The 13,574-nt window shown below is 41.3% G+C and overlaps 2 protein-coding genes across 2 annotated transcripts in view; one reads left to right on the top strand and one right to left on the bottom strand.

The window, feature by feature from the left end:
• LOC112068430 (probable acyl-CoA dehydrogenase 6) overlaps positions 1–5,831 on the top strand; it is a 30,112-nt gene extending 24,281 nt beyond the window's left edge. Inside the window, exons 5-6 of the mRNA XM_070438153.1 lie at positions 4,300–4,461; positions 5,579–5,831. Of these exons, the coding sequence (XP_070294254.1) occupies positions 4,300–4,461; positions 5,579–5,655 (239 nt within the window). The 3' untranslated portion in view covers positions 5,656–5,831. The remainder of the gene's footprint in view (positions 1–4,299; positions 4,462–5,578) is intronic.
• A 2,836-nt stretch (positions 5,832–8,667) lies between these two features.
• On the bottom strand, positions 8,668–13,274 carry bet1 (Bet1 golgi vesicular membrane trafficking protein). The gene is made up of 4 exons (XM_024135591.2): positions 11,863–13,274; positions 11,408–11,514; positions 11,233–11,289; positions 8,668–10,995 (listed from the first exon to the last, which is right to left on the bottom strand). The coding sequence occupies exons 1-4, from the start codon at positions 11,879–11,881 to the stop codon at positions 10,840–10,842; spliced, it is 339 nt and encodes a 112-aa protein (XP_023991359.1). The 5' UTR covers positions 11,882–13,274; the 3' UTR covers positions 8,668–10,839.
• Positions 13,275–13,574: the final 300 nt, after the last annotated feature.

The following is a 13,574-nucleotide window of genomic DNA, read 5'->3' as shown; positions in this document are numbered from 1 at the left end:
TAGCAAGCGCAGCAAGTAGTGCTGAGCAAATCACGTTGTTTGATTTCGATATTTTTTTTAAACATTAAATGCGCTATGCTTTATGTGGTTGAATGATGTAACAACACAGAATAAAACAATTAATAAAAGTCCCATGATGGTAGTGACTGCCCATTACTGCTTATCACTTATTAACCACAGTTTATTCACAACTTTAATTTAATAAAAATATTTCAGTTGTTGCGATGTTACATTTGTTTTATTTGATGACTTTATTATTTAATTCTAAGTTATCATCTCTATAGAGCTGCTTTCTGACAAAATCAGGTTAATTAGTTCTTTAAAAAATGAAAAAAGGTCAAACATCACTAACAGAGCAGGTAAAGCCAGAATAATATACTTGTTGAACATAGCTAAAAGGGGAAAGGGGATACTTAGTCAGTTGTTCAACTGAATGCTTTCAACTGAAATGTGTCATCCGCATTTAACCCAACCCCTTCAGTCTTGTGCGTTTTCGTGGTCATCACTCACTCATTGAAGTTTGTCAAGGTCCTGACTTTAGCGTTAGCTATCCTGCTACAGAGCTTGTTGGTGCGGGAATGCACACATTAAGTTTCAAATTGTATTAGTCTTATATACGGGATACACATGGTATAACATTCAACGAAATGCTTACTTGCAGGTTGCTTCTCAACAATGCAACAACAATAAGAAATAATAAAATATAAGAATATGAACATAAAGTAAATGTCTCAGTTGAATAAACATTTTAGCACAAGTATAATACAAGGAGGCACAATTTATAGTCCAATATTTACACTTCTTTTGGGGAAGGGTGTTTAAATTGTGCAGTATTTAGCAATTATTTATCAATTCTGGTAGCAACAGTTGTGATGTGTGTGTGTGTGTGTGTGTGTGTAAGGTGCAGAGAATCAGAGCAGGTGGTCAGTCCAGTTCAGTGTTTAGGAGTCTCATGGCTGTATACTGAACAAAAATATAAATGCAACATTCAACAATTACAAAGATTTTACTGAGTTACAGTTCATATAAGGAAATCAGCCAATTGAAATAAATAAATTAGGCCCTAATCTACTGATTTCACTTGGAATACAGACATGCATGTGTGGTTCACAGATACCTAAACAAAAAAAGGTAGGGGTGTGGATAAGAAAACCAGTCAGTATCTTGTGTGACCACCATTTGCCTCATCCTTTCGCATAGAGTTGATCAGGCCTGTGGAATGTTGTCCCTATCCTCTTCATTGACTTTGCGAAGTAGCTGGCTTGGCGGAACTGGAATACGCTGTCGTACACGTCAATCCAGAGCATCTCAAACATACTCAATGGGTGACATGTCCGGTGAGCATGCAATAGGCTTGAATATTTTCCCGGTATTTTACATGTTCCATCCCGAGAATAAATCACTTTCTCCCAGGTAACCCGGTATTTCCCTCCAAAACCGGAAGTGTCATTCAAAAGCTTATAAAGCATATAAATAGGCCTGTGTCTGTATTTGAATAGAGCTTTGATCGAAAATTCAAGCCTGATGCTACCTGAGTCTGATCATCCGTACATTAAATACATTTTATGAGTCCTACATTAAATACATTTAATGAGCCCAAGCCAAAAAAGCCCAAATATTTGTGCCATTATCCAATAGGATAGAATAAATGATACAGGTTACTGCACATTACATATGACAGAAAAACATAAAAGTTCATAGATGTAGCTAACTATATGCTCGGGTAATACATGAAACTAGCTCCAGTAGGCTAATCTTTTGAGTGTGAACTGTATTACTGAACTGTATTGTATATCTGTATTATATGGACTGGAATTAAGCACATCATTCAGACCATGATAAAGCGAGAAGTCACATACGATTCTGGTGCAGCAGATGTGCAAAGCTGTCATCAAGGCAAAGGATGGATACTTTGAAGAATCTCAAATATAAATATATGTTGATTTTTAACACTTTTTGGTTAATACATGATTCCATATGTGTTACTCATTCTAAGTGTTAGAAAAACCCTGGGGATAATAGGTGGTCCAAACTTTTGACTGGTACCCGTATGTCTATATATCAATCTAGAACAGGATGATCTATTTTGGATGCAATTTGAATGGAGTTGAGAGAGAGAGACAAAGACTGCGAGAGAGTGCACTGATTTAAAGCAACGTTAATCAAGTGATTAAAACAAAACAAAAGATTTTCTTTACAAATAAAGTCAGATGGAGATGGGTAAATTAGACACGCATTCTGTCTTTATATTACTGTAKCATAGGCCTACCTGTCACAAGAAAAAGTGACCATGATAAGATGACAGACRTTGTGAATTGTGCTCCATACTGAGATGGGCTTTCTGTCTCCACCCTGAGCGTTGAGGATTCATCATGCAGAGGCCGTATAGAAACCAGATTTAGACATTGCATATAATTTAACAGTTCCATTTCACGCCATGCTATTCATATAAATAATTTATTAKAATTWACCGGTTTCTCKTAGTTATTTATTTAAAAGGGAGTGATTTTGGGAGGTRAATCCCGGGAAATCTTGGTAACCAGGTTCCCGTCATTCAACCGTGGTATGCAAGCCATGGAAGAACTGGGACATTTTTAGCTTCCAGGAATTGTGTACAGATCCTTGCGACATGGGGCTGTGCATTATCATGCTGAAACATGAGGTGATGGCGGTGGATGAATGGCACRWCAATGGGCCTCAGGATMTCGTCACRGTATCTCTGTGCATTCAAATTGCCATAGCTAAAATGCAATTGGTTCATTTTCCGTATCTTGTCTGCCCATACCATAACCGCACCGCCACCATGGAGCACTCTGTTCACAAAATTGACATCTGCCATTTGCCTGGTACAGTTCAAACCGGGATTCATCCGCGAAGAGCACACTTCTTCAGCGTGCCAGTCGCCATCGAAGGTGAGMATTTGCCCACTGAAGCTGGTTACGACACCTAACTGCAGTCAGGTCAAGACCCTGGTGAAGACGGTTTCTGACAGTTTGTGCAGAAATTCTTTGGTTGTGCAAACCCACAGTTTCATCAGCTGTCCGGGTGGCTGGTCTCAGATGATCCCGCAGGTGAAGAAGATAGATGTGGAGGTCCTGGACTGCAGTTTTTACATGTGGTCTGCGGTTGTGAGGCCAGTTGGACGTACTGCCAAATTCACTAAAACGACGTTGAAGGCGGCTTATGGTAGAGAAATTAACATTCAATTCTAAGGCAACAGCTCTGGTGGACATTCCTGCAGTCAGCATGCCAATTACATGCACCCTCAAAACTTGAGTCATCTTTGGCATTGTGTTGTGTGACAAAACTGCACATTTTAGAGTGGCCTTTTATTTTCCCCAGCACAAGTTGCACCTGTGTAATGATCATGCTGTTTAATCAGATTCTTGATATGCCACGTCTGTCAGGTGGATGGATTATCTTGGCAAAGGAGAAATGCTCACTAACAAGGATGTAAACAAATTTGTGCACACAATTTGAGAGAAATAAGCTTTTTGTTCAGTGTAGATAGAAACTGTCTCTGAGCCTGTTGGTATCAGACCTCATGCTCTGATACCGTCTGCCGTTCACGACTCGTGTGGAGGAGAGACGACCAAGGCGCAGCGCGTGAAAAAAACATCTTCTTTATTAGAAGAGGAAAACACGAAAACGAACACTACACAAACAAAACAAACAAACGACCGTGAAGCTATAACGTTAGTGCACACAAAAAGCAACAAACGTTCAACATAGACATAGACAATTACCCACAAATACATGATACCTATGGCACCTTAAATATGGCTCAATCAGAGACAAATGAAAACATCTGTCTCTGATTGAGAACCACTCAGGCAACCATAGACATAACTAGACACATTCACTCAACCATAGACTTCCCTAGAAACATTCACTCAACACAAACCCATACACTCTATCCAAACCCCCTATACCATATAATCACCCAAAACACACATACCCCATGTCAACACCTGATAACTAAAATAATAAAGAAACAAATAATCCTAAGGCAGGGGTGACGCCGACGTAAGAGAGAGAACAGCTCGTGGCTGGGATGTGTGTTTTGTCCTTCATGATGCTGTGGGCCTTCTTCAGGCATTGTTTCGAGAACATTTCCTGAATAGATGGGAGCATGGTCCCAGTGATGTACTGGGACGTCTTAACCACCCGCTGGAGGGCCTTGCAATCATAGACGGACCAATTCCCGTACCAGGTCGTGATGCAACTGTAATCCTCTCAAAYGTGACGTTTGCTTGTAAACAAAAAATGTCTCTATTTTACTGTTCATTTCCCCTTCAGTTGTAACCATGAGGGACAACATCATCCAGGACACCATTCAGTACACCAGACAGAGGAAGATCTGCAAGATGTCTGTTCTCTACCACCAGTCAGTCCACTTCAGACTGGCTGAGCTGGAGACAGAGATCGAGCTGCTGCACTCCCTCCTCCATCGCTCCACAGGTGGGTCTATTCAAGATAAGGTAATGACTACATCTCTAATGGCACCTCATTCCCTATGTAGTGCACTACTTTTGACCAGGACCCATAGGGCTATGGTCAAATGTAGTGCACGACATAGGGAAATTGTGAAATGTAGTGCACTACATAGGGAATAGGGTGCTATTTCGGACTATGACTGATTTCCATGGGGAAATTTTGTTTGCGGTTGGGCCTTTTAATGCATACACACAGATTGTCACAAACCAGATAAATATAATCAGCAAGTGCAGGGTATATACGATTCAAAATGATGTAAGCCAAGGATCATCAACTAGATCCCGGCGCGGGAYGATTTYTTCTTGAGCGGATGGTCAGGGGGCCGGAACATAATTACAAATAATTAGTARACTGCAAATTGACCACATGAAGCCCAAACAGATATAATATTTGACTAAAACATAATMATTTCAAACCTTGATTACATTTGTATATGATCACATATATTTCTCTATTATGCATGGGAATACTTTGGAACAGATTTCCAAAATTAAAATCACTTGGMGCTGATTTGCTGGTGTTTTTAGTCTTTTATGTCCAACAACAAAAACTTGGGGGGCCAAATACGTTCACCCGTGGACCAAATTCAGCTCGTGGGTCGCCAGTTGGGGAACCCTGTCGTAAGCTGTAAACTTTAGGCTAGCTGGACCTACTAGTGTTTGCAATGGTTCAGTAACACAACACGTAATCTAATGGTCATGAGACTGGACACATAGAGTACTGTTAGGGCCATGGCCTTTGGTGGGGTTTGAATAATGCGCAACCAATTTTGCAGACAGTAGTTTCAATGCACTAGTGCAGCTGTTAATTGCCTCATTGGGTATAGAAATCACTGTTGAGTCAGAGAGGCATCTGTTTGGCAGACACAAACTGAGGCCATTGGCCACGTACCGATTCTCCTATTCCGTCCGTCTACACTGATCTGACAGGCCTCGATTGGTGAGGGTGAGCACTAAGGACTTAGGAACGGAAACCACCAAAGATGTTAGATACAGCCACAAACTTACAGCAACATCAATGAATTACAACTACATGTACAAGATGCATTTTTTGGCACCAACCTCTCGTTGTGTCCCCCCAGCTCTGTACATCAAGGGCAACGATGTGACTAAGCTGGCGTCCATGGCTAAGCTGAAGGCAGGCCATCTGTCCAGGTAGGTGGGGGACAGCTGCCTGCAGTACTGGGGAGGAATGGGCTTCACCAGCAATGTCCTCGTCAGCAGGTTTTACAGGTGAGTGGAGAAGAACAAAATCKAAAAGAAGGTTCAGGACGGCAGCTTAATTCCCTGACGCATTTTGGAGCAAACTCTTTGTCAAAGAACTGAATAAACTCTGCGACACTTTATGTGGAGGTTACAAGTTCTGCTTATAAACCTGTCATAAGCCATTACTAAATGTTTTGTTTGCTAACCATTCATGAAGTTCATATTATTTATATTATATAATTTGTTCATGGATGTATTAACAAGTGCTACATGCATAAACTATGATAAGTTGTTTATTAGCTGTTCTTTCATTGGTCAGATGATGCAGTACAGGTCTGTTTACCTCCCACAGTAGTCCACTACTGTATCGTTGTTACTACTGTACACTGATGTGGCAAATCAAGGCAATGAGACATGGGCTGTGTTTCAGAGCTTAGATGTTGCTAACGCCTGGATAGGTATTTTAAGTATAAACTAACCACATCTATGTTATAGCAATTTGTCAGTCGATGACAGTCGATTACGTGGCACGCAACCATTGGTTGTTGTGTCGCCTCGCCTTAGCTGTAGAACGCACCCTAATTCCTATATAGTGCACTACTTTTGACCAGAGCCCTATAGGCCCTGGTAAAAAGTAGTGCACTAGGTAATAGTGTGTCATTTGAGACATTCAATGATAGGCATCTGGGKGTCAAGGGTCACTGTCACTGTTAGTTGAAAAGATCTCCGTTTCATCACTTCCACAAATCCTTTCTATGTACAAACACTGTTCATATGCAATATGCAGATAGTGTACGGAGGAAATTCATGTTTGGGCTAAACCAGTTGAGCAACCAACTCTCTGTTATTATCTATGCATTGTCCCTTTAATAACTCTACCTACATGTACACATTACCTCAATTACCTCAACACCGGTGCCCCTGCACATTGACTCTGTACCGGTACCCCCTGTATATAGCCCCGCTATTGTTATTTACTGGTGCTCTTTAATTATTTGTTATTCTTATTTCTTACTTTTTTTTTTGTGGTATTTTCTTAAAACTGCATTGTTGGTTAATGGCTTGTAAGTAAGCATTTCACTGTAAGGTCTACTACCCCTGTTGTATTCTCCCGGGTGGTGCAGTGGTCTAGGGCACTGCATCGCAGTGCTAGCTGCGCCACCAGAGTCTCTGGGTTCGCGCCCAGGCTGGGCTGGGTTCGCGCCCAGGCTCTGTCGCAGCCGGCCGCAACCGGGAGATCCGTGGGGCGACGCACAATTGGCATAGCGTCGTCCGGGTTAGGGAGGGTTTGGCCGGTAGGGAGGGTTTGGCCGGTAGGGATATCCTTGTCTCAGTATGTAAAAAAAAAAAAATGTAATAAAAACGTATGCACTCTACTGTAAGTCGCTCTGGATAAGAGCGTCTGCTAAATGACTAAAATGTAAAAATGTAATGTATTCGGCGCATGTGACAAATACAATTTTTTTTTTTTTTCAATACAGTTACGCAACAGTGATGTTGACTTTACTACAGTAGTTCATTCCATGAACATTCTGGCTCGGATTGGTAATTTTGCTCAGGAAATGAAACTTTAATAATTGAAGCATCTAATCAGAAAATAGTCCCCATTGTCGTACTTCATGGACAAAACTAGTACGTGGTTTCCATGTTTTTTAAGAATGTGGCCGAGGCTATAAYTGTCATTGAACGACCCCAGTTTTAATTTGTTTTTCTTTTCTTTTTTATTCGCAGAGATGCCAGGTTATTGTTCATTGGAGGAGGTGCTGATGAGGTAATGCTGTCAATCATCTGCAAGTACATGGACACCCAACCCAAGGCCCTAGCCAAGAATTGATGTCACAGTGCCAGTGTCTCTTTCCCTTGTGCTACACGTCAATCCAGAACATTAGGCGGATTGGATTATGCTGAGCCGCTGGGCACAAGTCTATGGCCCGTGACATAAACGGGCAAAAGCAGTGAGGGAGGAGCACTCTTCTCAAATTGAACAGTAATCTCCCCCACTCTGTCATTTTGCCAACAAGGCAGCATGGTACGTTGTCCAGAAACATCTCTTTCCATTAAATATATGTTAGAATTTTCAAACAAGGCAGATAAAGTGTTTTTATCAACAGCAATCACTTTTGCATGTGAAAACACAGAATCCTACTCATTACTCCACGTGGTAATTACGTGGCTTTTGTTTCGAGCCGACTTCGCCGTGGGCTTTGAACCGGGCACCTGGCTCAAGCCGGGAGGCAGCCCGGTTCCAAAACGAATGGAATCAACTTTCACCCAGTKTAAAACACACCTACCCAGAACAGATGAATCAAATCCCCTCATTGTTCCTTTTCTTTCACTTATCTATAATGACTGGATAGGTGGTAGCGATACCTCAACTTAGTTTCCGCCATTTTGCTTACACCTATCCAGTCCGTGAAGGGGAGTGAACAAGGTCAGAAGGAACAGAAAAATTTTCTGGAATTTAATGCAGCCTTGGAAATCAAAGAACTGAAGGGCAATTCATAAACTCTTAAGTTAATCCATTTAACCACTCGTCACGGCTATTGGGCAGTTTTGCATTTACCATATGATAATGCATGTACTGGACTACAGGGCCAGCCAGAATTCTTTTTCCAAATATCTCCTCCATAGTTCCATCCTGGGGAAAGATGCATAAGATTCTTCAGTATAACTTCGGTTCCATKCATTGCCTTACAACAATTGAAAACAGCCCATCCTACAGTAGATGTGAATTTATAATTATTGTGTGTTCTTTTCAATGTGAAGTGGAAAGGATTTGTAATCCATGTCAAAATCAACTTTTGTCAGCACAGATTCTGTCCAATTTTTGTAGATAGTCTCAGGAATGCAATGAATAGTATGTACCGTTATTTGTATAAAATAAACTAAACACTGCACCTCAACTGAGCCTGAATATGTTGACTTCTACAAAATGAAAGTGGGGAACTGAATCTTACTCGCTGGGTCAAATTCAAAACATACATCTTGTTTATTTACATATAAAACACATTTACATGAATGTTGTTCACGGGAGAACAGTGTGTCGTGGTGGAGATGAACGGTCGCTGTAGACCGGATAGGAAACGTTTTGAAGGGAGAGTGTACCCTTATAATTTATTCCTCAAAACAAATATACAAGGTGTGTTTTTATAGTGGAACTCTACAGTTGAACACTATTGATCAACTGTCAAGTGTCACACTGGATCAAGCAGTCTCTTTGAGATCATGACATCGATCACACTTGCATACAAATAGCATTATGAATCATGCACTGGAGAGTTCCTCAGTGACTCAGCCTAGAGAGCTTRGTCGCATTTATATATACAGTGCATTCGTAAAGTATTCAGAACCCTTGACTTTTCCCACTTTGTAATGTTACAGCCTTAATCTAAAATGGATTAAATTATTTTCCCCCCCTCATCAATCTATACACAATACCCATAATGACAAAGTGAAAATAGATTTTTGCTAATTTATTAAAAATTAAAAACAGAAAAACCTTATTTATTCAGACCTTCTGCTATGAGGCTCAAAATTGAGCTCAGGTGCATTCTGTTTCCATTGATCATCAAGATGTTTCTACAACTTGATTGGAGTCCACCTGTGGTAAATTCACTTGATTGGACATGATTCTGGAAAGGCACACACTTGTCTATATAAGGTCCCACAGTTGACAGTGCATGTTAGAGCAAAAAGCAAGGAAGGAATTGTCCTTATAGCTCSGAGACAGGATTGTTTCAAGGCACAGATCCTGGGAATGGTACCAAAAAAATGTCTGCAGCATTGAATGTCCAAGAACACAATGGCCTCCATCATTCTTAAATGGAAGAAGTTCCAACCACCAAGACTCTTCTTAGAGCTGGCAGCCTGGTCAAACTGAGCAATTAGGGGAGTGGGGCCTTGGTCAGGGAGGTGATGAAGAACTCAATGGTCACTGACAGAGCTCCAGAGTTTCTCTGTGGAGATGGGGGAAACTTCCAGAAGAACCACCATCTCTGCAGCACTCCACCAATCAGGCCTTTATGGTAGAGTGGCCAGACGAAAACCACAACTCAGTAAAACGCACAAGACAGCCCACTTGGAGCTTGCCAAAAAGCACCTAAAGGACTCTGACCACGAAACAAGATGTTCTGGTCTGATGAACCCAAGATTGAACTGTTTGGCCTGAATGCCAAGCATCACATCTGGAGAAAACCCTGGCAGCAGCAGGGACTGGGAGACTAGTCAGGATTGAGGGTAAGATGAACAGAACAGAGAACCTTGATGAAAACCTGCTCAGGATCTCAGACTGGGGCGAAGGTACACAGCCTAGACAACGCAGGAGTGGCTTCGGGACAAGTCTCTGRATGTCCTTGAGTGGCCTAGCCAGAGGCCGAACTTGATCTAATAGTTCTGGAGACCTGAAAATAGCTGTGCAGCGTTGCTCCCCATTCAACCTGACAAGAGATTGAGAGGATCTGCAGAGAAGAATGTGAGAAACTCCCCAAATACAGGTGTGCCAAGCTTGTAGAGTCATACCAAGGAAGACTCCAAGCTGTAATCACTGCCAAAGGTGCTTYAACAAAGTACTGAGTAAAGGGTCTGAATATGTAAATGTGATCTGTTTTTATTGAATTTGCAAAGATTTCTAAACCTGTTTTTTCTTTGTCAGTATGGGATAGTGTTTAGATTGATGAAAAACAATTGAATCCATTTTAGAATGCTGTAATGTAACAATGTGGAAAAAGTCAAGGGGTCTGAATACTTTCCCAAATGCACTGTATGTTACTGCTTAGCCTTACCAGATCGCTGATGAACTAGATCACTCAGTTACAAATTAACCTAGAATATACCTCATCGTTAATGGACATCGTTACAATCATGAACTTATGGCGGTGTCTATTCATTCCATCAGGGCTGTCTAAAATGAATGACAGCCATGCATTATTACCCCCTATTGTCACACTGTTAGTTAAGGGCTCCTAAGTAAGCATTTGACGCTAAGGTCGGCACGTGTGACAATTTGATTTTAACATTTGATTTGATCATCATCATCATCATCATCATCATCATCCTGGTCTTCTGATCCAGTGGCGGACTTATGGCACAGACAGTGGAAGGAGGCAGGGAGGGAAAAGCTGGGGCCTCCTGTAACGTATCACCTCAGTTTGATAAACCAGTAGAGGAGGGTAAAGACGAAGAGGCAGAAGAGCAGCATGTAGCACAGGAGCTTGGTCTGGCTTCCCCTGGAAAGCTGCTTCACTCTCCCTATGGTGGCCCCCAGCAAACCACCTGTTGAGTCAAAGTCTGAGTCCTGTCAGCAGAAAAAGAACAAACCAATAAATCCAGTGATATGTTTTGCCGTCCTGATATGAATTGCACTGTGAAATAGCCGATCTGTTGTGCAATATCGTGAAATGATGCCAACTCAGTTTATTTTTTCATTTGTGCAATCTGGCAGAAGAGGGTACAGAAAGTGAGCTGTGTGTGAATAGGTCTTGAGCTGTTGTGTAGTTATGCAGAGTAGTCATTGTCTGTCTCACTTCCTTACCATATCATCCAACATTTTGTTCTGGTACTTCACTTCGGTTCCAATATCTATTGACAGCTGTAGGACAAACATGGAATAGGTTAATCAGAGGACTTGATAACAATATGAGATAGCCAGACCTCTAAACCCCATATTATATCATTTCATGGAGCCCTGCACACATTGACATGCTTACATGTTTCAAGGCGCTGACTTTGGCTCTCAGACCCTCTTGTAAGTGTTCATTTTCCTCTTCATACGCGCTGTACCCGCTGGCCACATAGTTTCCAGGTCCTCCTTCGCCTGTTTGACATGATGTACAAAACCATTGATCTACGTTAGCTAAATAAACTAGAAATAGCTAGCTAACGTTACCTATGAAGGCCTGTCAGGTAGCATCAGTGTGGGTAACTGTGTTAAGTACGTACACACGCTTACGCAATAAAATGTAACTTAACTAACGTTAAGTAGGTAAAAGACAGTTCACTAGTTAGCTATAATGTAACCATGATGACAATTACCAAAACAAGTTKGTCAGTAAGTGTAGTAGCTAGCTAGCCCGTTATTTATACATACGTGAGCTAGCCAGCCTGCTAACTAGCCCGAATGAGCGTTCTCCATTGAAAACGATAGACTAAAACAGAAACTTACCCAAACCTGCGCGTCTCATTTTGATATATTCTATCAAAGATATCCTATCTTTAAGGTGATAGCTAATGTCAGAGATTTTATCCGAGCARCTATAGCTATTTTTGTTGGTAGCTGACAAGCTAACACTAATTCAGCAAGATAGGAAACGCCACGACATCGTACGGAAGCCGATAAGGCAAATACTAAAATTACATCGCAGAGGATTAAATTATATTTTCACTTCATCACCGCACCCGAGAGCAATAATAACGAATTGAAATTAATTGCCCTCAATTAACAGTCACAGGGAGTGCAATGGATGTCATGACATAAACAAATGGATACATTAGAGAATAAATGTCAAATCTACAATGGGGAATTTTATTTTAGGAGTCTACAAAACCCAAAAAGTAGTTGATAATCTGTGCAACCATGATGATTATAATCTGTGGATTGACTGCATTGTTTGAATGGAATGTTGGCATATTGGCAGTTAAAAAACATTTATGGAATCATTCTTCTAAAACTGGTTGGCTAGCTAGCTAACAAACATACATTGTAGATAAATTCTTGAAATTCATTATTTTACCCAATATTTTATCACAACACTGGTAAACCATGGCTGACCAACTCCCTGACCAAAATTGCTGACCTTTATCCCATCAAGAAGGTTCTACTATTCTTCTAAATCATACATCTTTGGGGCAGCAATATCAAAGAGGGTAGGAAACTAAGTTAAGTTTTTTGGCAATATGATCTGTTACTGTTCACATCGATCACACCAACAACATCATTGCATTTTGGTACATCAGAAGTACATTCCTATCCAATGGAACGTTGTGTTTGCCTTGCAGCATTGCATTGTAGAGGCAGTTGCAGTGCGTTCTGTGTGGTGCATATGTTGGATTTATCGAACGTACAGTATGCGTCAAAACTATATGCATAGACGGCTTGACAGAAATAGTAGCAGAAGGTGAATGTTGAACTTTTGTTGCACACATTTCCAGATGATGCTGCGTACAATTTAGCTCTAACACTAAAGGTGTGATCGAGGCATAACGCCTTGATCACACCAATAGTGTCCTTGCACAAAATAGTATCTAGGCGTGATGATGCCGCAACATGATATGCAACTGAAGTGTTAGTCATGATGACGCTGCTATATTATCTGTAATTGAGGTGTAAGGTTTGATGACTGATGAGGAAGAAATTGACCAGATTAGTGAGTCATAGTGGTTTAACCTCTCATTCGCTCCTATAATCTTCTCTTCATTAATGTGACATTTTGAGTTTCACTATCCAATTATGGGGCTCCCCCTTTCGTTAGTAAGGGATGACAGGAGTTAGAGAGAGCATGTCATGGAGGTAACCTTAAAGGGAGAGATGGCACTCATTAGGCCAGATGTACACTGAGTATACAAAACATTAGCAATACCTTCCTAATATTGACTTGCACCCCCCACTTTTGCCTTCAGAACAKCCTCAATTCATCAGGGCATGGACTCTACAAGGTGTCRAAAGCGTTCCACAGGTATGCCGGCCCATGTTGACTCCAATGCTTCCCACAGTTGTGTCAAGTTGGCTGGATGTCCTTTGGGTGGTGGACCATTCTTGATACACACAGGAAACAGTTGAGCGTGACCCAGCAGTGTTGCAGTTCTTGACACACACAAACCGGTGCGCCTGGCACCTACTATCATACCCCATTCAAAGGCACCCATTCACCTTCTGAA

Source organism: Salvelinus sp. IW2-2015, unplaced genomic scaffold (genome assembly GCF_002910315.2).
Source record: "Salvelinus sp. IW2-2015 unplaced genomic scaffold, ASM291031v2 Un_scaffold515, whole genome shotgun sequence".
Taxonomy (NCBI): Eukaryota; Metazoa; Chordata; class Actinopteri; order Salmoniformes; family Salmonidae; genus Salvelinus; species Salvelinus sp. IW2-2015.
The sequence above is the reverse complement of the archived record's forward strand: the minus strand, read 5'-3'. Positions and strand labels throughout refer to the sequence as shown.